At 36.6% G+C, this 25,068-nt stretch overlaps 1 protein-coding gene across 7 annotated transcripts in view; it reads left to right on the forward strand.

Annotated features, from left to right (window-relative positions):
* The window catches only part of mim (missing-in-metastasis), a 332,503-nt gene that overhangs the window by 254,832 nt on the left and 52,603 nt on the right, over positions 1 to 25,068 (forward strand). For all 7 annotated transcript variants that reach the window (XM_069844237.1, XM_069844238.1, XM_069844239.1 and 4 more), the window contains exons 6-8: positions 17,572 to 17,807; positions 20,545 to 20,652; positions 22,967 to 23,152. In XM_069844237.1, coding sequence (XP_069700338.1) covers positions 17,572 to 17,807; positions 20,545 to 20,652; positions 22,967 to 23,152 — 530 coding nt within the window. The remainder of the gene's footprint in view (positions 1 to 17,571; positions 17,808 to 20,544; positions 20,653 to 22,966; positions 23,153 to 25,068) is intronic.

Raw genomic sequence — 25,068 nt, forward strand, 5'->3', positions numbered from 1 at the left:
GATTTAATTTACAAGAATTAATACTATAATATTTTATGGAAAGGAGTAGATTCTTACAAAAGTTTTGCCAATTTGTGTATAAGGATTATGCAAATAATATTAGCAAAGACATTTCCATATTCTAATACTTCTATACATTGAATGGATCGAAATCTCCTACATGTAAGTTAGCATTTTTAATACCTCTGGGGATCGGTGAGGAAGATTTAGAATTCATAATATAGAAGAATAAGTAATCGAGATCATGACGTCTGGCATACAGGCTTCGACATTTAAAGTGCTCGCATTTTTTTATCATAGTTAAACCCGGAGTTTTTAGGTAGAAATCTGTACGAATATAGTGAAATAATTTTCCTTTGAGTATTTTCCAGTTTATATAGCATTTATAATAATAATAATAATAATAATAATAATAATAATAATAATAATAATAATGTTTAGTCAACTGTCCGAAGACAAGTTTGAACCTCATAAGTGACACCAATAAGGCATCACTCACGAGGCAACTAAGCCGGGAGTTAAAGGAGTAGGGTGGCGAGTTCCTTTCCCCCTCCATTGCATACATCTCTGACCAGTAACATATTACGCTAATCAGACTTCAGATATTGTATACAAACAATTGTTCTTCCTCTGACACACATCGTCAAGTGAGATGTACTGCCTGATAATAGATGATTGTACAATAATGATAATAATAATTAGTTGTAAACAGTGCTGTAAAGAAGTAAATTGTGTTTTATTTAACGAAGCTCACAACTGACGAGGTTATACAGTATCAGCGTCGCTGGTGTGCCGGATTTTTGTCTCGCAGGAGTTCTTTTAAATGTCAGTAAATCTACTGACATGAGCCTGTCGAATTTAAGCACACTTAAATGTCATCGACCTGGACTGGGATCGAGACCGCAACCCGGGCACAGAAGGACAGCAGTCTACCGACTGCGCCACCCTGACCAACTAACAGTGCTGTAGTTGAAATAAAATTTAAGTGTAACTCACCTTACAGTCTATTTCAGAAGATCTCAGATTGCCTCATATGTAACTTCTTTCAGTGGCTGTCGTTTCCTACATGCTGTTTCATCTGCCATCTTGCAACCACAATTGTACATTAAGGATATGGATTGAACTTTTGAAGTGGAGGGCCAACGCTGCTTATGAATATCAACTCGGTTACGAGGAAACTAGGAGAGCATTTCTCTTCTTTGATATTACTTCATTCATTGTTCTGAATGATATTTTGCTTTCTGTTGTTGAAATTGGAAGAGTGTTGATTGTTTTAAAATTTTCAGTTCATGTGTTTCGGTATCTCAGTAAATAAACTCACAAAAAGAAGTTATGAATAGTCGCTTTTCTGGCAAACGAAAAATATTGCAGAATCTGCTCACACTTTTATAAACTCCAGTGCTGTCAGTCCCAGGAGGCCAGCTTTTTAGTGTTAACCAAATTGAAGTCATTTACAAGTAAATTCATTGTTCATAACTTAGAAAAAATTTCATTTGGTGACACTGGAAATTGACTAGCTTGGCGGAGTTTCTTGAGACTAACTTTACCTTCATACAACTGAGTGCCTGCATAGCGCTGGACTGCATCGAGAGAAACAGATGGACTGCTGACATCACACTCCATCTTTTCCAACATAGTGTGTTTCTGTTATCCAGCAGAGCCCGTATCTGTCAGTTCCTGCCGGATGCTTTTACAATTCACTGCGGACTAAAGCAAGGAGATGCACTATGACCTTTACTTTTTAACTTCGCTCTAGAATATACCATTAGGAAAGTTCAGGGTAACAGAGATGGTTTGGAATCTAACGGGTTACATCAGCTTCTTGTCTATGTCGATGACGTGAATATGCTAGGAGAAAATCCACAAATGATTAGGAAAAACACGGAAATTTTACTTAAAGCAAGTAAAGCGATAGGTTACAAAGTATATGATTATGTCTCGGGACCAGAATATTGTACGAAATGGAAATATAAAAGTTGGAGATTTATCCTTCAAGCAGATGAAAAATTCAAATATCTTGGAGCAACAGTAACAAATGTAAATGACACTCGGGAAGAAATTAAACGCAGAATAAATATGGGAAATGCCTGTTATTATTCGGTTGAGAAGATTTTGTCATCTATTCTGCTGTAAAGAAATCTGCAAGTTAGAATTTATAAAACAGTTATATTGCCGGTTGTTCTGTATGGTTGTGAAACTTGGACTCTGACTTTGAGAGAGGAACATAGATTAAGGGTGTTTGAGATTGAGGTTCTTGGGAAAATATTATTTTACGGATGAAGTTACAGGAGAGTGGAGAAAGTTACACAACGCAGAACTGCACGCATTGTATTCTTCACCTGACATAGTTAGGAACATTAAATCCAGACGTTTGAGATGGGCAGGGCATGTAGCACGTATGGGCGAATCCGGAAATGCATATAGAGTGTTAGTTGGGAGGCCGGAGGGAAGGAGACCTTTGTAGAGGCCAAGACGTAAATGGGAGGATACTATTAAAATGGATTTGAGGGAGGTGGGATATGATGATAGAGACTGGATTAATCTTGCACAGGATAGGGACCGATGGCGGGCTTATGTGAGGGCGGCAGTGAACCTCCGGTTTCCTTAAAAGTCATAAGTAAAGGCTAGTTCACAATATACCGGAAACGAGAATCGGAACGAAAACTGTAAAATTGTTAAAATGTGTACATTTAAATGTGAGCATTCACAATTAACGAAAAGCTTGCCGGAGCCCGGGATCGGGAACGGAGAGTTGACCAAGTTTCAACTTTGGTGTTCACGTTTCCGATCACAGCCGATTAGATTCATTCTATTGCCATCTAAAAGCTATTTTGTCGTCGTATATTTTGTAGCAAGAAGACCGTGACATAACCTATGCATTATTTTGTTCTGTGCATCATGGAGCAAGTTTTATTTGATGAGATTCTAATATTGAGCGTTGAGGAAAATCCTCACGTTTACGATAAGCGGCGCGCCTAGTATAAAGAAGAGAAAGTGAAGGTGAATACGTGGCTTTCAATAGCTGCATCTTTGAACACCGATCGCAAGCGAATCATATTTTATTACTGTATTGGTTGTATTACACACTACATATTCATGCTAACTATTGTTGTGCTCATTTTTGTTCTATTACAAATGTTTCTTCTCTAATTATTTTACGTTATGGTAGACTTAAAATAGGTTGTGATAATAAAGATGCATGGGCATATTTATAGTACCGTACCTAATGAAATGTTTCAGTTGAAATTTCGAAATAGGTTAACCTGTGTTTATGTTGGCTGCCTTGTACTCATGAGAGAACGCCATTGGTCAATTATACACAAATTACATCAGAATGGGTAATATCGACTTCACATATCGTTATTGACATACATATCGATATGCATAGTCGTCTACGTTCTCAGTTTATTGTGAATCAAAAATTTTCATATTCACTCCTCTGCTTCTCGTTTTCATTCTGGTTCTCGTTCCCGGTTTATTGCAAACCAGCCTTTATTGTGTTTCTGTGTAACGGAAACCTGTCGTAAATTGAAATTTGCTCGAATACTGAACCCGATCAAAAACAGAATCGTTTTACCGATAAATATTTAGTTGGAATGAAAAGATTTTTATACCGGAACGGTGAAGTACAACTAAAATTTTATCCTGCGGCCCTTTCCGACCCAACTACAGCACTGGTTGTAAAGCTACCATAGAATATGAAATGGCATAATAGAATAGGACAGTTTTCCTAGCATTAATAGAATAAAATGCAACTTTAGATAGTATAGCAAGGGCCTACTAATTGTTCATTATAACGGCGGTATACATACATTAGTCTTGGCAAGGTTCAACGCGGGCTATCGGTTAAGGGACAGATTCCTCTAAAAAGACTAGAATACCGCCAAATCCTTTAGGTTTCAAGGCCTTAACTAATACTACTCAGGTTAAAAATACGAGTAATTTTTATCTACAATAATAGGGTAACTAATCCTAGTTTAAAACAAAAGATTTTATAGCCTCAAACAAAATAAAGTCATAATATACATTAAGATTTCACTCAATAACAATAAAATAATTAAATTTTTAGACATGGTTTGAAACCGAAAATAGTAATTCTTTTGAACATAGAGGAGTACTCGGTAGTCCGAAAAAATTTTGTCGAGACTAGGGAGAAATTCCTTAAAAACGGGATATCTGCTAGAAAGAATTAAACTTTAATTTCTCTAAGCTTATCTAAATTCCGATAAGTGTGAACCCGCTTCTGTTGTGTTCGTCTCGTTTGTTAACACATGAACGATCTCCACTCTGGTCGAAGCAGGCTGCCTGCGACCAGGCATCTTTGTGCTCATGCATTGGGAATGGGGAGACGGCGGTCAACTATATGAAGCCTATTTTTAGACCTGAAGCCCTCGTGTGATCTTAAAGTTCCATTTCGACCCTCTCTCATTTCCTGCACGTCGAAACGTAAGTTTAATTTTTGTAGATCAGTAAAACTCGGACGGCGTTTGTAGTTTCCGACCTGGTTGATGCCTTTGTTACATGAGAACCGAGATCGGTCACGGCCTTGTGGAGGCTTGCACGCACAAGATTTATACACTCCGCCTCACAACTGGAGCGGTCTTCCTGCCCGTAGGTGCCACTGACTTACAAGAGGTGTCCGGTTTCAGTTTTATATCAGGTAATCGCTGCAAATGTGACTCGAAAAAAAACAGTTGGCGAGAGTACCTTTCAGAGAGCTTGATTTCTCCTTGGATAGAGGCACTTCTTGTTAGAATCGCCCTTCGAATCGGCACAAAGACAAAATATGAAATATGCGTGCATATACGCAGAAAATCTTACGAAACTCAGCCTATACATAGTAACCATAACTTGAATACGTACGCAAAATTTATGTTTCATATCATCAGGAGCGTGCTGTTAGAGTAACAAAATCTACATCGACATAAGGCATGGACTTCCTACCCCTCTTTCAGTATACCTATAACCCTATGGTTGGTTGGTGGTTGGTGGTTGGTGCTGCGATACGTTCGATTTATAACAATGCTATATTTAGCGTAGACAGGCCTACTGCCTAGTACCGACCTGGGGAGTCAGGTGAGCGGGTGAGAAGTCGCATGCGGCCGGTGGGCTGGTACACCTCATCCTCATTCATCCTGTAAATTCTGGGTGCACAATAGGCCTCAGTATGGCCGATGTGCAAAGGGTCGTCCCTAACTCGCCCCTAGCCACCGTTACCTAAAGCTAAACCTAGTACCGACTTTGTAATAAAATGAAGGCGACAGAATATAAAATTTAACTTGTTGTGAAACATATTGAAAAGGTTGTTTTGACAGTTCTGCAGTGCAGATGTTAAATATAATGCATTGTCGATTTTAAACTCATTTTAAGAGTGGTATTCACACGTTCGTTAGAGTTCTGACTTTATTGTTTAACATTTGTGCATTTTACACTTCATATTTTTAATAATAATAATATAATAATAATAATTAAAATGCCGATAATGTAAAATGTAAACAATTTTAATAATGCTCCCCTTGACAAAATTCTGCGTACGCCACTGCATATCACTTTTTGGAACGTATGCTAAGTCGTTTTCTTTGAAAATTATCATTTTATTTGTACATATAATGCATATTTCGAGTCCACCGTTGTGGGATAACGGTTAACGTATCTGATCGTGAAACGACCGGGCCAAGTTCAGATGCTGGTTGGGACAAGTTACTGACTTGTTTTCTTTTTCCACAGGTTTCTCTCCGCAACTAGTTAAAGCAGAATTGCTGAATAACTTTCGGCGTCGGCCCTCTGGCTTATTTCGTCTTAATTTCAACTTCATCTATCATCTTTCAGTAGTTTCAGATCGACCTAGGATACATCGGATGTAGGCTAGTACCTAATTTTATATATTATTTTAATGTACCGAAGTACATATAATATTTCCATGCAGATATTCTGCGTCATCATACGATGAAAGAGTAATGGAACGGAGAAAAATTCTCTCTGGCGCCGGGATTTGAACCCGGGTTTTCAGCTGTACGTGCTGATGCTTTATCCACTAAGCCACACCGGATACCCACCCCGGCGCCGGACAGAATCGTCTCAGATTAAGTTCCAACTCTCTCGGCACCGGGTTCAAATCCCGGCGCCACGCCGAAGAGAATTTTTCTCCGTTCCATTACTCTTTGATCGTATGATGACGCAGAATATCTGCATGGAAATATCATATGTACTTCGGTACATTAAAATAATATATATGATATCCGTAAATCACTTCGTGATTTAAGACGGCGCTTATTCCGTCGGATCCCGGCCAACTAGTCACTCATAACGAGTGCACCTCAGCACATGTGTGGACTTCAGTCCTACGTTCATAGACATCTATGACGTAGTGCAGAGGGCGGCCACTAGAGGGAAACCAAGAGTTGGAACTTAATCTGAGACGATTCTGTCCGGCGCCGGGGTGGGTATCCGGTGTGGCTTAGTGGATAAAGCATCAGCACGTAGAGCTGAAAACCCGGGTTCAAATCCCGGCGCCGGAGAGAATTTTTCTCCGTTCCATTACTCTTTCATAGCACCTAATTGATATGCACACAGATGGCATTTATCTGAGGAAGCTGCAGAAATCCTAGGGGAACGGAAGGCTTTCGTACCCAACTCCTTCGTACCTGGGTGACGTGAAACTCAATCGAAAGACGGTACCAAGTAGTGAATCACGATAGCTACATCAGTGTGATCTCCAGGTCAGTACGGTATATGATGCAGCAGGATATATTGTGATTTCCATACAAATGACATCGATCTGAGAAACTACAGAAGTCCCAAGGAGGCGTAGGAGCGTGGATTCCATCGGACCTGGGGTATTGTGTAGCTGAATCGATAGATGGCACCAAACAGTAAAAAAGTGATATTTGCAGGACTATGGTTCTGCGGACTACAATCATCCCTGCAAAAAGGACGACACCAAATTAAACGACAGCTACCGTGCAAGTCTTCAGATCCTCCTCCGTAAGAGAGAAAAAAAAAATTCGATGCAAGGATATTTTTCATGCATATTTTTCCATGTAGTCTATTGTATTGATTATGAGAGAGAATATTACAGATTTTTAATTATATCTCTGCCTTTGTGCAACGTCACAGTTTGCGGTGAGGTGGGAAGAGAGAGAGCAGAAGTTTGCAATGTTTTGATGCTCTGACGTCCACGACGAAGATAAGCCACTTGAAATTTACCGGTCACTCACCGGCATAGATGTAATAAAAGAACTGTACATACCATACGTAACAGTTTAATGAGAATTATAGTATTAACTAGTATCCAAATCGCATATGGTCCAGCAAAGCCTATGATACATGAGCAAGACCAGTGCTTTCGTATAGAAACGGAGCCTGGTCTACACAAAAGTGGGATAGAAAAAGAATCATGGCCGATGAAATGATATTTTTAAGAAGCGACTGCTGGATATATAACATTGTATAAAATGTGGATATCCAGCAAGTTTTAAAAATAGAGCCAGGAACACGTGAGATCGATAGATTCTGACTCACTTGGCGATAACGTAGCCATATGCAAGAAGCGTATTACCTGGACGGCTTCTAAATTATCAACCAAGTGATATGACATCACTGGGGAGACTCCAAAGCGCTGGCAAGAGACATTCGATGTAGAGTATTATTTCCCTGTTTCTGTTCTTAAATGTTCATTTTTGTTGATATTTGTCATTTTAACATTGTATTATTTTAATAAGAAAGGTGTCACTTTCTTGTAAAGCTGACGGCTTTGCTCTTTACAGAATTTATTTTCATTTTGTAGACTATTGCCGAATCATTTATTCTATTGAGGTCATTCTGAAGAAGAGTATTATTTTCATAACTTTTTATTTCCTTGTATACGATACAATCATCCGCGAATAAGCGAACCCTAAACAAGATGTTAATTGGCAGATCATTTACAAAAGCCAGGAATAGAAGAGGCTCCAAGACACTCCCCTGTGGGACTCCGGAAGTAATTTCAATTGGGCTCGATAATTCCTCCCCCATCCGCACTCTCTGAGTGCGACAAGTTAAAAATTCCTTGATCCACTGGAGTACGCTGAAGTCGATCCCCGTTGATTGTAGTTTAACCAACGATATGCCGTGTGGAACTACATCGAATGCGCGTGAAAAGTCAATAATAACTGCATCTACTTGGCTGTTTGAATCTATTCCGTTTGCTAAATCCTGACATACAGTTACTAATTGACTCTCACATGAGTAGCCCCCATGTATGGAGTATAGCGCGGAGTACATATTTCTGGTCTGCTGTTCAGCGAACATGCGGAAACAAAACAAAGCTAGGCGCTTTGGTATCAGTGTTATACTGTAATAGAAGGATCATGCGCACTGCCTCCTTTCTGGGGCTTATAAAGTATCTGTGCGACAAAACTTCTTTCTAAGACTGTAGGCCTGCATATTAGCCAGAAATAATATCATACTAATGAACCTAATGAATTCTCTATTCTTGAAGTGGCGGCAAATGAAAAAGTCACTGAAATTTCTTTAGAGGAAATTTCTACGCTATAAGATGTCATAAGTATCCAGATACCACACAAACAGGAGACTGTGGTTGTCAAACTCGAGGAAGAAGCTGATACTAGTATCATTACGAAAGCCGCAAAAATGTAAAAATACTGCAAAAGAAAATTCTGCTAGAATGAGAAAACTTCGCCATTTGGCGATATCTTGGAATTTAAAACCCTCTTCGTCTCTCCTAGTATTACCCTATGTTACATTTAAAAAGATGTAATCACTTCAGAGCTTTAAAAATTATTAAGAAAATTAACAGTTACTGATGTTAGCATTACGTTGCCCGGACCTCTCGTCTAGCATTTGACTCGGATTTCCTATGGGGTCCTGATGTCATATCGTTCTAAGAAATGCCTGGTAATATCCTTTTGTTCTTGCGTTTGTTAAAGTTCAAAATGACGTAAATTTCCGTTTGATAAACAGTCAGTGCAACTGATGAAATATGCGAAGGAAACAGTAAAATTAAACCCGTGTTCTTCATCAGTATTTGTCTGAGCAGTTAGTTGCTTTTGTAATTGATTTTAATTTTATTTTACGTAATTACTAGGTATTTATGTTACAGTTATTCGCTCTTCACATTTTACCTCTGCAGGGTGGAGTTTTAGGGGAAGAACAAGAAAACATTTGTATCGACAGATAAAAATGAAAGCTGCAAAATTATTTTCGCGCATAACATTATTGCTCAGTTCCCCTCCAAATGTTTTTTCTTTTCGTATGATCTCTGTTGTCCACGTCTTAATCTTATCTGTTTATTCTTTGCCCTTTTAAAAATAAATTACATAGAGCCCTTTTTCTTTTCCATCACCAAACCCGCAGCATTTACATGAAAAACCTTTGTTTCGACTTTTAACTAATATGTTTCTTTTTCATTTTTGTTGTGCAAGATATAAAGTGCTTCCTTACACTAGTATTTTTTACTTTTTTGCTCAAAATTGTTTCGAGATGTACAGAAATTAACGTTTCCAGTATCGAGAAATGATGTTTGGCATGTCATCTGCCTTTGTACAGCGATTTGTCGTTAACTGTGTATATATTGTAGTAGGCTACGTAAATACATGAGAAAGTTCTATCCCATTGACACCGATTTTTTGATAATATAATTATTGAAATACAGATGCAGTTTGTGGACTTAAAGTTCAACCTTTTATCATAGTTTTTCTGGTCCATGGCTTACGCCAAAGCGTTGTTATTTCACACATATTTTATATTAAAAGAGGACACAACATAAATTATTCTTATCGGCTTAAAATTGTGAAACCGGAACAGCTGTTGTCACCAACATTCTCCAGAGTTTACTTGACAAACATAAAATTAACTGTTCATTTTCTAAGGTCTCATTAAATATAAACTGCTTAATCAACATTAAAAAGAAATCATTCCGAACATCTTTTAGGTCATGTATAAAGTATTCAAGAAGGTCAGATATCTTAGTTAGAAGCAAAGTTCATAATGTAGAAATGTCCAGATTGACTAATCTTACTGAAAATTGTCTACATATGAAACACATACTGGAAGTATATTATAGCCTTTTTTGTACTAGTACATCTGTGAAAGGGAACAGCGTTACGGAAAATTACTAAAAAAATACAAAAGGAAGAGGGACTGTAATTTAGAGTCCTGGGGGAAGGCATTTAATCATAGACTAAATTTTATTTCAGATCATAAACAGACAATTTAAAATGAAACGCATGGTGGGAAAGGCTTAAGATACAAAGAATTGCATGGCAAGAAGTATTGTCAACAAACAATGTGAATGAACTTTTGCTTAAAATATTAAAAGTCAAGAGAAACTGCTGTGTTTCTATAGCAAGGACGACGACATTTTGTTCGTGTTCTAAATTCCTTATTATCCATCATGGAAGAACTGGTACTGCTTTATGGTAAAGCCGTTGAGATCGCATATTGTCTTGTTGAACAGCTATAGGGTTCCCAGATGATGCACGTATTTCTGGGACCAAGTACATCTCCAGTTAAAAATTAGGAGCCACCGACGTAGCTCAGGCGGTAGCGTGTTTACGTGCTGATCCGGAGTTGCTGGGTTCGATTTCCGCTATGGCTGATTGCCTGGTTATTTTTTTTTTTCCGAGGCGAATGTCAGGTAATCTATGGCGAATCCTCATTTCACCAAATACCATCTCGCTATCACCAAACCCATCGACGCTAAATAACCGAGTAGTTGATACAGCGCAGTTAAATAACCAATTAAAAAACATTATACAGGGTGATTCACGAGGATTTACCGTCACTTACGGAGCTTATTTCCGAAGAAATTCTAAGCAAAAGATATATAAACATGTGTCCTAATCTCAATATTTTCAGAGCTACATTTATTTTAAATTTTTTGTAAAATACATTTATTCTTTAGTTTTAAGGGTAAAAGAATATTGCATATCAGGAATGAATTATTTAGGAGTAGTATTTCTTTCATTAGCTAGTATTCTGAAGCTAAAAATGTGTTGTGAATTCCATAGTTGCTTCGTACAGATTTTTTTTTTTTTTTTTCGATTTTTAACTACAAAATTAGTCTACATTTCTCTTATGCATTTATCACAACAATTGTTACAAATCACGCCACTCTTGTAAATTATTCAAGACTGTACATTAGGATGCATAATTGAACCGTAAAGAATTAAGTTGCTGAAAGCATATGATTTGTAACAATTTTTGTGATAAGTGCGTAAGAATAATGTAATTTTTAGTTAAAAATTGAAAAACAAAATCTGTACAAAGCAATTAACAACACATTTTTAGCTTCAGAACACTAGCAAATTAAAGAAATAATACTTGTGAATAGTTGATTCTCTACTTGTAATATTCTTTTACCCTTAAAAGTAAAGAAAAAACATTAAAATTAATGTAACTCTGAAAATAAAGAGATTAGGACATGTTTATATGACTTTTTTACTCAGAATGTCTTCGGAAATAAGCTCCGTAAGTGGCGGTAAATCTTCCTGAATCACCCTGTATAATAATAGGGTGTCTTCCAAGGCAAGAGAGACTCCGCTGGTAGAAAACAGATGTCACGGAAATGCAACTTAAGACTGTGATAACAGAAAAGAATAATTATTGAGTCATATTGCGACAAACGGGACAAATGAAAGAAGTTATAGCAAACAGTCATTAGTGGATTTGAAGTAGGTAACAAAAGAAAAAGGAACTCAAAGGTGTTAGCCTAGTCATAACTCTGTCCACTGACGGCTTATCACGAAGCTATCGGGTTTGGGCCCACATAGGTCCTGTAAGTTTCGCGCTGGACAAAGCGGTTTAGGAACAAAGTTCCACAATTTCGCCATTATCTCGCGACTGTGAATAGCATGTAAAGTTTAAATGAAGTTGTGAAATTATCTTACAAGTGTCGAGGTATACTTTACACTTGGCACTATCTAGCACATGACTGTACAGCAGCTTGAACAATTCATCGTCACATTATTAATATGAAAATAATAGTGTTCTAATTAAAGCATAAATGAGTAAGATATAATTTCACTCAAAATTAAATACAAGAAGTCTCTTGAAGATTTGTATTGCCGATTATGTGGTAGATAAAGTAAACGGAACTTTTTACATTTTCACGTAAATGCACACTTTTAATATTCCTCATACCTCTTTAAAAGTTAAGCGCTAGAACGTTGACTTATTCCGCAAAGTCGAGTTCGAACCCCGGTACGGTATTGATTTTGATGATACTTGTGGACGATTAAGGATAAGGGCTTTTCTAATGTTTACACGTTACCTGCGGCATGGGAAATTTCATTCCACTTCCGCTCTATTCACTTTTATTATTTCATATAATTTCATGCCATAATACATGATTTCACGATTTTTCTATTTAGTCTGTTATTTAAACGACGCTGTATCAACTACCAGGTTATTTAGCGTCTGTAGAACTGGTGATAGCGAGATGATATTTGGCAAGGAGACCGAATATTCGCCATTTTTACCTAACATTCGCCTTACAGTTGGGTAAAACCTCGGAAAATACCCAACCAGATATCTGTCCAAACGGGAATCGAACTCACGCCAAGCGCAACCCCGGATCAGCTAGCAAACGCGTTTGCCGTTCAGCTACGCTGATGGCTTCACGATGGTGGACGAGATTTGGTGGTAGAGTTTTCTCTTGTGAAACGCTCTTGACCATGCAACATCAGTCGGAGGACGCCCACTTGGCGAGACCCGCTGGCGTAAGGGTAGTTCTGCTAATTTACGAACGCCTTGTGCAGAGACTCAGTAGCATGCGAGGGATGACCATGATGCCAGTCTGAACACGCTTAATTGGCATTCGGGTGTGGTCTAATATCTGGTGACCGTTAGGAAACTGAGTCATCTATGTGATATTTTCGCGGCTGGAAATGCACTCGCAAGGATTCCAACTCCTGGCGGTTGCCTGCATAATGTATTAATTGTGATCACATTGGGGGACTTTGGACACACATACTATTTCTAATACTGAGAAAGTAGTTTTAGCATGCTGTCTGTATATGCAGAGTCTTTTCGCCTACATTCATAGTTTTTTTTTAATGCTTGGATAATTATGATGCATTTCATTCCGTACTTAGGCACTTGAAGTATAATTTACAATTCAATTTGTATTTTCAGATATGCCTAGTAATATAATAGAATAAGTATATATAAATTTAATCATAAGACATATCTATTTGCAAATGTTTATTTGCTATATGAATATGGAATATATTAACGTTTTCGCCTTATTGGGCATCATCAGATATAATAAAATATGTAATCTGAACCTTGATCAAATTGAGCAAATAACAAATGAGCAATGTATTATGCATGGTGTTGGATCTTCATGAGCTTTATGTATAAAACTATAAATAAAATTGGAGGATAATTAATTTCAATGTGATGCAAACTTTTAAAATTGAAATTGAAATTGATTGCGTATACATAACTCATGTTACAGTATAAATACAAATTAATCAATTAGAATTATACGAATTATCAGTAATGTTAAAATAAATTATGAATAAAATGAATATATTAGCTTAAAAAAGAATTAATTAAAATTCACATTGTTCGAAGAATGAAATGTCTTAAGGTACTATACAATATTGATGTTGTGTTGTGACTGATGGATCTTATGTTGTCGATTGGTTGTAATTGTACATGTAGAATTTCAATCGTGTACTGAAAAACAAAGGTGGGGAGAATCAGAGTTGTAATTCGTAATAGTTATACAAGATATAAGCATTAATTAATAGTCAAAATAGAGAGGATGTAAAGTTATTTATTTTAGAGATGAATGTAATAAATTGTTATAAGATTTGTATTTATACTGTAACATGAGTTATATGTATACACAATCAATTTCAATTTCAATTTTAAAAGTTTGCATCACATTGAAATTAATTGAGGGCCTTAGAACAAAAAGCAGGTAAGTGACATTATTTAAAAAAATGAGGTTAGTGCGTGTTGTGATAGCCCAAAAGGATGTTTCTTTGGGATAAAATCAGGGAAGAGATCACACCGTGCAGTGCTGCTATATGGGCATCATTTCACCAAGCTAGTGTATAATATTCCATTGCACGTAGAACTTTAACTGCAATTTCCTCAAAACTAGGTTTCTGTCACTTACCTGCTTTTTGTTCTAAGCCCCTCAATTATCCTCCAATTTTATTTATAGTTTTATACATAAAGCTCATGAAGATCCAACATCATGTATAATACATTGCTCATTTGTTATTTGCTCAATTTGATTAAGGTTCAGATTACATATTTTATTATATCTGATGATGCCCAATAAGGCGAAAACGTTAATATATTCCATATTCATATAGCAAATAAACATTTGCAAATAGATGTGCCTTATGATTGAAATTTATATATACTTATTCTATTACTTGAAGTATAGTAATTTTTACTGCAAAATAACATGGCATTATTTCAAGGTTTTATGTAAAAATTGTAAAATAGAAAACTTTTTTTTTTAACTATTGGCGAGCACTTGACTATTCGTCATTCACCCATATGAAGCCAGTTACGTAGACAGAGTCGTTGCCCAGGATGTGTCATAGGAGGCTGGCTTATGATGCACCCACAATGAGATGAGATAATGGAGGTTTGTTGGGATGTCACAGGGGAATCGGAACTCTCGGAGAAAACCTCTGTGTTGGTCTTGTCCAGCACAAGTTATAAATCGGGCGTACGCCGGGAATCCACAAGATTTTAAGTCCAACGCTCACCGTGGCGGCTGTAAAAGAAAAAAAAAACAACCAAGTACAATTCTGAGACGAGTACCTATCTTATAAACCTCAGGGTCCGGACTCCCAAGACTTTAAAACCAATGTCAGCTATGAATCCCGTTCTACCCACAAGACCAACGTTGCCAAGTCAGTGGTTTTGTAGCTAAATCTGGTGTTTTCAGGACTATGATCAGCTACAGAATTTTACCGTCAGCGGCTAGCTATTTATTTGGCGTTTTTTTAATGATTCCGGCAGAGGGAGACGATATTTTAAAGTTTTTTTTTTTTTCTGTAAAGATATAATTGTTTTTATATGTACTTGCGGACTACAATATTAGTTAATCGTAAACCAGAGTTTAATATGGCATTTTCACAATTTTTCTTTGTGCGAGTATAAAATATCAACGTTTTATGTTAACTCGATTCTGTACAACCATGTCCATTTCATGCCTCATGCATTGTTGTTGTACAAATAAGGTATGCCATATTTGTTAAACTCTTTGTGAAATCAGATTTCGAACCGACTGGTGTGATTGTGAATGTGATTGTTTCCGAAGTGTCCAATATTATATTCTTGAGCTACTTCATTCAATTTTGAAGAAATATGCCGCGTTACTTGCTTTCTAAAGGTTATAGAGATGTGTGTGGGGACAAAAAAAAAATGTGTTGAAAGATTGGGTGGAAGAAGTTGCCAGTGATAGTTGGAAAACTCGGTGTAAATGTTGTAAGGTGATAAACTATATTGAATGCAAAATATTCAGATTTAATTGTTCATACGAATTTGCGTATGATATAGAGCCTACAAAGTGGTACACACTTTCCATAATTTAGTCTACATTTTTATAAAATTCTCAAGTCCCTAAAACTGTATAGTTTGTATTCCAAATTTGGAAGTGATGTGTTAAGTAAAATCTAGAGTTTTTTAACTACAGTTTAGCGAGTTTTTTAAGCTTATGCAGTTGCAAATGGAATTCTGAGGTGGCAACACTGCACAAGACTACATCAACTTGTTGTTTACATCAACCTATGTTTGGCGACATCGTTAAAAACTTTAAATTGGGAGATTCATGAGGAAGTACATTGTGTATCATCAGATGGTTCTTTCAGACGGGCAGACATTATTGCTATTAACGAACTCCTAAAACGGGCTTTTGTTCTTGACCCTACTATCCGTTTCGAAAGAAACCTAAATCAGGCCACCGACGTTGATATTGAGAAGAAGTCCATATATGAACCTTGTCTGCCTTATCTTTCTCAAAAGTACAATGTCCCTCTTAAACAATGGTCTGTCATTGGTTTGCTGTTTGGCAGTAGAGTTCTATTTCCAAATTCACATGGAATTATATTAAGGAACTTCACTTTCCTTTTGATTATGTAATGTCTGTCCCTATAAATATTATCTAGGATTCCTTTCAAATATTACATCATCATCTCTATTTCAATTAATCCACTTATATTTGCCTTCAACAATTAACTTTCTTTTTTCTTTAATGTATCACATAACATTATATTGTACATGTTTATTGTATTCAGGACCCTTGTGGTCACTCAAATTCTTTGAGCTGATGTCTATAATTCAGAAAATATATATGTTACAAACGATTCTTGAAATGAGAGGCTGATGTATTCAAAATGAACACTAGCGATTCTTGTTTGTTCTACTACACACGGAATAATATAAAATGAAACTGTACGAGCCTTATGTCCCCAAAATGTTTGCTTCAGAGTAATAATAATAATAATAATAATAATAATAATAATAATAATAGATTAATTTTGTTACTACACTTTCACTTCATTCATCAGCAATATGTGTTTAGTTTCTGTATCAGAGATACTCCAATTTTTTCTTCTCATGTATCCACTTGGATTATTTAAAATTTTTTGGTTCCCAACGGCCAGTATGAAGAATATGCAACCAATGTAAATTATTATCTTTTATCTATAGCTGTAAGTGTACTACTATAAACTACAGTGATTCAGACAAAACAATGAATCTGCGGTTTGAGGAAAAGGGTAACCTATTTTGTCTTTCATGCTCTCTTAACAAAACAGTAATAGTTACAGTAAAAATACAATAGAACCACAATTATCTGTCACCCTATTAACCGATTGGTGGATTATCCGTTTTTTTTTTTTTTTTTTTTTTTTTTTTTTTTTTGCAGACATATATGAAGTATTGCACGATGTATTAGCATGTTATTTTTATCTAGAGAATGTTACTACAAGTCCTTTCCCTTACACAGTATAGTCTACTGTTCGAATTGTTGTACTGTATAACTTCCGTATGAAATGTTTTGAGTGGGTGTCAAAAGAAATCTTGTTGTGCCAAATATCGGAAAAAAAAAAAGTGTAAATAATTGAGTAGTTTGGGGAAAGAGAAACTGTGGCTTATCTCGCAACAGAATACGAGTTTGGACTGTATGAAGTATGTAAATCCACAACATGAGATCTCCATTATTCATATCTTTCTACAGGCAGCCATTACAAGGAGTTTCCTTGTCTCGTTGACAGCGAGATCCACTACCTAGGGAGTTAAGTACAAGTCCATAGAGGAAATTACCAAAGTATACTATTCACTAAATTTACGAAAAACTTTTATCATACGGATTATCCGATTTTTTCGATTAACCGTTCAGTCCACCCCCTTCATTACCACGGATAGTAGAGGTTGTACTGTACCATCAAAGTGAGTGAGACACATCCAGTCCATACGGTAGGAAGATAAATCTCAATTGCTTACAGAGAATCTACCAGGATCCGTTGAGTTTTTAACTGCAACGGAAGATGTAATGTAGTGCATATTAATTTGTATTTGTTTTTATTGTTGCAGAATACAAGAGAGCAAGGGCAGAACTTAAAAAACGCTCAACAGATACACTCCGGCTGCAGAAGAAGGCACGTAAGGGCAAAAGTGGGGAATTACAACGACGAGTAGAGACTTCACTACAAGATGTGACAGAACGCCGTCATTTATTGGAAGAAACTGAGAAACAATCGGTTAGGGCGGCACTTGTCGAGGAGCGCAGCCGCTTCTGCCTGTTCGTTGCATTTCTCAAACCCGTAGTGGTAAGTTGCATTTTGTTACTTTGTTAACTCAAAAAATCTGAAAGTTAGAATTTATAAAACAGTTATATTATCGGTTGTTCTGAATGGTTGTGAAACTTGGACTCTCACTTTGAGAGAGGAACAGAGATTAAGGGTGTTTGAGAATAAGGTTCTTAGGAAAATATTTGGGGCTAAGAGGGATGAAGTTATAGGAGAATGGAGAAAGTTGCACAACGCAGAACTGCGCGCATTGTATTCCTCACCTGACATAAATAGGAACATTAAATCCAGACGGTCCACACCTGTGCAGTAACGGTTAGCGCGTCTGACCGCGAAACCAGATGGCCCGGGTTCGTTTCCCGGTCGGGACAAGTTACCTGGTTGAGGGGGTTTTCCGGGGTTTTCCTTCAATCCAGTATGAGCAAATGCTGGGTAACTATCTGTGTTGGACCCCGGACTCATTTCACCGGCATTATCACCTTCATCTCATTCAGACGCTAAATAACCTAAGATGTTGATAAAACGTCGTAAAATAACCTACTAAAAATCCAGACTTTTGAGATGGGCAGAGCTTGTAGCACGTATGGGCGAATCCAGAAATGCGTATAGTGTGTTAGTTAGTTGCGAGTCCGGAGGGAAAAAGACCTTTGGAGAGGCCGAGACGTAGATGGGAAGATAATATTAAAATGGATTTGAGGGAGGTGGAATATGATGATAGAGACTGGATTAATCTTGCACAGGATAGGGACCGATGGCGGGCTTATGTGAGGGCGGCAATGAACCTGCGGATTCCTTAAAAGCCATAAGTAAGTAATATGTAATTTTTCGACGTACGACAGTATTTTACTAGAGGTGTCCTCTGGAATAAAGTTCTGTGCATCACGAGTTTTTGGCCTTTTCGTTGTTATCGTTTTAAAACTCACTTGGTGTTGGTTTTCACAATAAATAAATATCGGTGATTTATGACGCTAGACTAGACAAGGACATGAGTGTAAGAGTGTCTTTGGGTTCTTTCATAGCATCCACACGGTAGTGACACTATTGCATTCGAAATGGAATTGAAATGATTCAGGGCCGTGTACGAGAGTGAAAAGTGCGTGCTATGCTCCAAATAAACAGTAGAGAACTTAGTGGTTGTGAATTGTTCAGATTAAGACGGTTATGAACTCACTTTATGCGAACAGAGAAAGTTTATATATAATTGTTAAGGTCACACAGATGTACACGTTCATGCAGGCGTGCCGTATAGAAGTGAACTGTATGAATAGTCTAAAATCCGGTAATTGCAATGACCTCGTAATTTATTGTAGGGTGGACTCGGAATTTCACTTTTGGTGAGCCGGTTCGAGAGAGTTTAGCTATTTACACTATAAAACACAATTGAAATGTTCGCTAACTTCTTGAATAATAGGTATAGTACTATATCTCTCCACTGTTATTCTTTATGTGAGAAAGAAGCTTGAATTGTAAGAATTGTCTGTGATAGATTTCTTTATACAAAACTTAGAGCCTAACAATATATACACGAATGCCTTTGTGACCCTAGCAGCTGCTAAAACAGAAAGGGGGGGGGGGAGAAGACTTGCTGTAAAATTTTATTTACTGTAGAATGAGTTACGGGTGTACTTCAGCGTCCGTACTCGGTTCTCTCCACAAATTAAAAAAAAAAAAAAAAAACTACTCAGAATTGCCAGGTTAGGTTATGTAAAATGATTATAAAAATGAAATATTTTAAAGATGCATGTGTTTTACTCGTAGAAAAATGTCCATAATATGATATTGTTTCACAGTTTATCTTCATACGATTGGAAAAAAGGCACGCACTGTTCATTACTTGTGAATAACCATTATCTAAGTATAGCCTAGCATTAATACCGGTATTAGAGTTTGTTCTTAAAAAAGAAATCGAGGATTAAATTCCAGCTTGAAAACTTGATATGTATAGTAGATGTTTCTAAACACGTTTATCTAGTGATCTTTGCTATCATGGAAGGTACCCGTTGTTCTTGAATACGTACTTTAAAATTGCACTTTTTCAATTCAGATTCCTTTCAGTTATAAGCCCTTTTCTCTGCGATAGTTTTGTAAAAATATAGACTATATATTTCTTTCCTTCCTTTCTCCTTTTTGTTCTCTTTATCACTGATGAATATATTATCATAGCCTTTTTATTGTGAATTTTATTTAATTTTCGTATTTCTTTTCTTTATTATTATTATTATTATTATTATTATTATTATTATTATTATTATTTTATTACATTCCATTTTGTTATATTCTTCCTTAGGTTTTCCATATTAACCATTTGTACTAAATATTCCAATGTATTTTACTTTCTTTTTTTCTATTATGGTATTATTTTCATGTTGTTTAGTGTCGATTTTATCATGCTATTATTATTTTTTTTGTAATATGTTAGTATCCTGTTATTTAACTTTTTGTTAAATTTTAACTCCTTGTATACTTTGTGACCTTGTAGAGTGTAAGAGAAGGCCCTATGGCCTTAACTCTGCCAGTATAAATAAAGAATTATTATTATTATTATTATTATTATTATTATTATTATTATTACTTTATACATATACCAAAAAAATCCTCGAAATGGTCTGTTGATTGATATCAACGAAACAACCGTTCTTATTTTAACTAAGTGTTATAAAATTTAAGAACTTGTTAACTTGACGTTTATTAAGAGAAATTTGATCAAGGTTAGTGACTCTGGCGTCCATCCATTCTCTCATAAATGTGTATGTTGCAGGATGAGGAAGTTGCTATGCTGTCAGAGTTATCCCACTTGCAAGAAGTCGTGGACCAGGTGCAGAAGCTCACTACGGATCCCTTCACTCTTCCCCCAGCCAGCGAACAGGTACATTCAGCACTTTTTTGTATTATTCGCACTGAATAACCGTCATTTCAAAATGTGTTGCAGCATGATGTTCACGTATCACAAGAACTCTTAGCTCTGTTTTTGTCGTGAAGAAGAAGCACAGGGAAAGCTAGACCTAGATGGCAATAAAAATCTTGAGGCAGTTCAGCTACACTATTAGAGATTAAGTATCTATATCATGACGTTTATAATCTGTCATTTTTTAAGGTACTCAACAGCTAGTAAACAAACCGCGTATCGACAGTCAACAACAATAGATCACTCATGAAAGATGGCGGCAAAATTGTATTTTTCTTATTACATTAACGTCATAGGCGGAGTTATGAAGGGGCACTACCCCCCCCCCCCCAACTTGTCTCAACTCTTTTTTTTTTTTCTATTAACGTTAGAAAATATTGAATTCAAAAGATCTTTTTTTGCTTTTGTTTATGATTAAGTTTCTATGCTTAAATTGTTGATCATATGTCTGACTAATAACATTTATTTTAAATTTCTGAATGTATAATAATTTCTATACCTCGTTTGAGGAATGGAAGCACTGTAATGTTTCTTTTGTAACAGTCTGTACTAATGTGTTAGAAGTCTGCATGTCTTCAGGCCGCCACTTGGAGAAATATGTCAAACACTGCACAATAATGCAAAAAAAAAAAAAAAAAAACAACAAAAATGTGATCCCGTATAATGTGTAAACTTAAAGATGAGATTAAATGAAATAATTAGAGTTTACATTTCATATTTTATCTTCAGGAAGGTAAACTTCATATAAAAAGTTTCTGTTAGCACTGTTGCGTAGTTTTATTGATGTATGCATGTGTTTCTATACGAGAGAGAGAAAAAGAGGGAGATTGTTTTAAGTTATATCCTATTAGAATTTGTAATAGACCTACAGTTCAAGCCCTATACAACTTGATCCGAAACATCGTGGATATGGATGTAACACTGTAAGAAACATGCCCCACAAAAATACTTTTATTAAATGATCATATTCCGATATACTGTAAAACGGTTAAGCTATAACGGGGGGAGGAGATAAATGTTGCCCCCCATAACCTCGTTATATGGGGATTCTATGGTTTTGCTTCCCCCCCCATGGAAACGGTTCTCTCTCCGCCTATGATTAACATTGATACTCATTCACTTCACACACAGTAGCGTAGTGGTTAAAAGGCGCTACTCTACAAAACTGAAGATTGCGGGTTCGATTCTTGATGGTGTCATTGCATTGTGACCGGTTGTATCCTAACTCGGTTCCGTTTCTATCTGAACTGCAAGTGTAAGCAACCAGTCTCGGATATTTCTAAGCTCACAACCTAACTTGATTCCACCTAAGATACCGGGTCTATTCGCAAATGGAAATTATAGTCGCGACGCTGTTATTTCCGGTATGACGCTGTTATTTCCGGTATGACTCCTCCTCTTTGCTTACGCCTTAGGAAGTGAAGGCTCTATAAAGTCTAGGTAGGTAGTATCGTTCGTCATTTTTGTTCTTGTGTTCCCGAGCTACCAGACGAGGAATCTATTTGCCACACCGTTAAACATTATCATGTCGCAGCTCCTATGATAGTAAATCAAACGCACTGTAATTCAGCAAATAACTGAGCGGCAAATAACGTCTTCGTGTGCTTTCTGCGAACGCCAACGAAAGAGCCAAAATGGCGGGCGATTATATTAAGTATTTATCGAGCCTTAGGAAATGCATAACGTCATCATCAGCGAATCACAAGAGACACACGTTTAAATGTAGCCGACCTGCAACGTGATTGGCTGCCAGAAATAAGAGCGACGGAACTTTAACTACTGGCATTCCGACATCTCTGTATTTAGGGTGCATGAACGTATATACGACTAACAGAACACACAGAGGATGGTACGAGGTTGACTCTTGACACAGCGATGTTTGCATTTAAATGAATTTTGTGTTGCGTTGATGGCAATATTCTTTGGCTAAAGTTAACCTTTAAAAATTGAAAGACATACCACTACTGGATGTAAATCTCTAAGTCTTAATCTGGAGTTCGTAACCTACATATTCATATCTCGGAAGATATTAATTTTATGACCCATGTTAAATTAGCTTTTGTTTTCTCGTTTTGATGAACACTAGCTTACCACCCCTCAAAATATTGAAGGTTTTTTTAACACCTTGTATAAAACATAACAGCACCTTTCTATTGCTATGGCAATGCATACAAATCCTCGTAACGGTTTCCCACCCAACATCATAAAATCTGACAGAGCTTAATGTAGTCACAATAAGGTATCAGTTACTGAATTCACCTGTGCCTTGTTACAGGTAATCGCAGACCTGAAATGCTCAGAAAGCAGCTGGTCGTTTCAGACACCACCCAGCAGCCCCAGCTCTCTGGGTTCTCGTAAATCAAGCATGTGCAGCATCAGCTCACTCAATAGCTCTTCCAGCGGCAGCACAAAGTCGCACCATTCTCCAAATCACCAGTTTTGGCACCGCTCGCTGTCACAGGTACATTCACAATGCTTTGTGATGTCTTCCAGAACTTTTTAGTTTACATTGATGTTAAATGTGGCACTTTCCATTGCACACACAAAGATAAATGTTGCATTTTATGTGTTTTACCACATTAGACGATGGACATTAATATGACATGGAATAAGACAAGGTGTAGTTCTTTGGAAGTATGTGGTAGTGTGAATTGCTTACTAGTATTCGAATTGTAGAAAACAACCATATGTAAAACTCTAGTTTGAATATTTGCCTTATTACTTGAAATCCATTGATACAAATTTAAAGTCGAGTACTCTATGATAACAGTATTTTGCCTAGTGCCATCACCACCACTGTCATCATTATTGTAATCATTACTTTCAAAATTTGAGCCAATTATCTATTCTCTCCTCACTTACGTTCCAACTCAGTGATGAAGATGGTGACAAAGAACATGATGGTGTGGTGGAAAAGATGACAATGATTGTTAGGAAAATGGTGAGGATGATGATGATGATGATGATGACAATGATAATAATTCTGCAGTGCTCGGGAAACTGAAAAGACAAAGTATATGATTATGTCTCGTGACCAGAATATTGTACGAAATGGAAATATAAAAATTGGAGATTTATCTTTCGAAGAGGTGGAAAAATTCAAATATCTTGGAGCAACAGTAACAGATATAAATGACACTCGGGAGGAAATTAAACGCAGAATAAATATGGGAAATGCGTGTTATTATTCGGTTGAGAAGCTCTTATCATCCACTCTGCTGTCGAAAAATCTGAAAGTTAGAATTTATAAAATAGTTATATTACCGGTTCTTCTGTATGGTTGTGAAACTTGGACTCTCACTCTGAGAGAGGAACATAGGTTAAGGGTGTTTGAGAATAAGGTGCTTAGGAAAATATTTGGGGCTAAGCGGGATGAAGTTACAGGAGAATGGAGAAAGTTACACAACACAGAACTGCACGCATTGTATTCTTCACCTAACATAATTAGGAACTTAAAATCCAGACGTTTGAGATGGGCAGGGCATGTAGCACGTATGGGCGAATCCAGAAATGCATATAGAGTGTTAGTTGGGAGACCGGAGGGAAAAAGACCTTTAGGGAGGCCGAGACGTAGATGGGAGGATAATATTAAAATGGATTTGAGAGAGGTGGGGTATGATGATAGAGACTGGATTAATCTTGCACAGGATAGGGACCGATGGCGGGCTTATGTGAGGGTGGCAATGAACCTTCGGGTTCCTTAAAAGCCATTTGTAAGTAAGTAAGTAAGTGCTCTGAAAAGTGACACAAGTCAGTTTCCACAAACCTTTTTTGATAATTTATTGAAACTTACGGAACATCTGCTCGCTTGAAAAAAAATACATAAGTATTTCTCCCATTACAATAATTCATACAGAAAAAAATCAAATCGACATAAACCAGTGTAAGTTGCCAATAAATTATCAAAAAAAGGTTTGTGGAAACTGACTTATGTCACTTTTCCCAAGCACTGCAGAATTATGGTTATAATGATCGTAGACAGTTAACATAGAAAGACCTCCAAATGAAAGTATACTTTCGAAGGGCTATTGAAGTAATGTTAAACCCAAACCATTAATAGCAAAGATCGGAACTACATCTCATGTTACACAGACCGATCGATATTACAGGTATCCATTATACAAACAATATTATTTCTGATATTTTTAATATTACTCCCCAAAGGTGCATAGTGGTTTATCAACAGTAATCTCACTAGAGGTTTTGATTTATCTAGAAAAAAATCAAAACTGGAGTGGGATTTAATTGTCTGTTACACGATTAGAAGAAAATATATAAAGATTAGAAGAAATAAAGTACTCTAATACAATAAAATATTAATTGACTTAATAAAATTCTATTTCACTAATGTTAGCTTCACCAAAACGTTTGAAAGGA

This window comes from Periplaneta americana, chromosome 13, assembly GCF_040183065.1.
Source record: "Periplaneta americana isolate PAMFEO1 chromosome 13, P.americana_PAMFEO1_priV1, whole genome shotgun sequence".
NCBI classification, from domain to species: Eukaryota; Metazoa; Arthropoda; class Insecta; order Blattodea; family Blattidae; genus Periplaneta; species Periplaneta americana.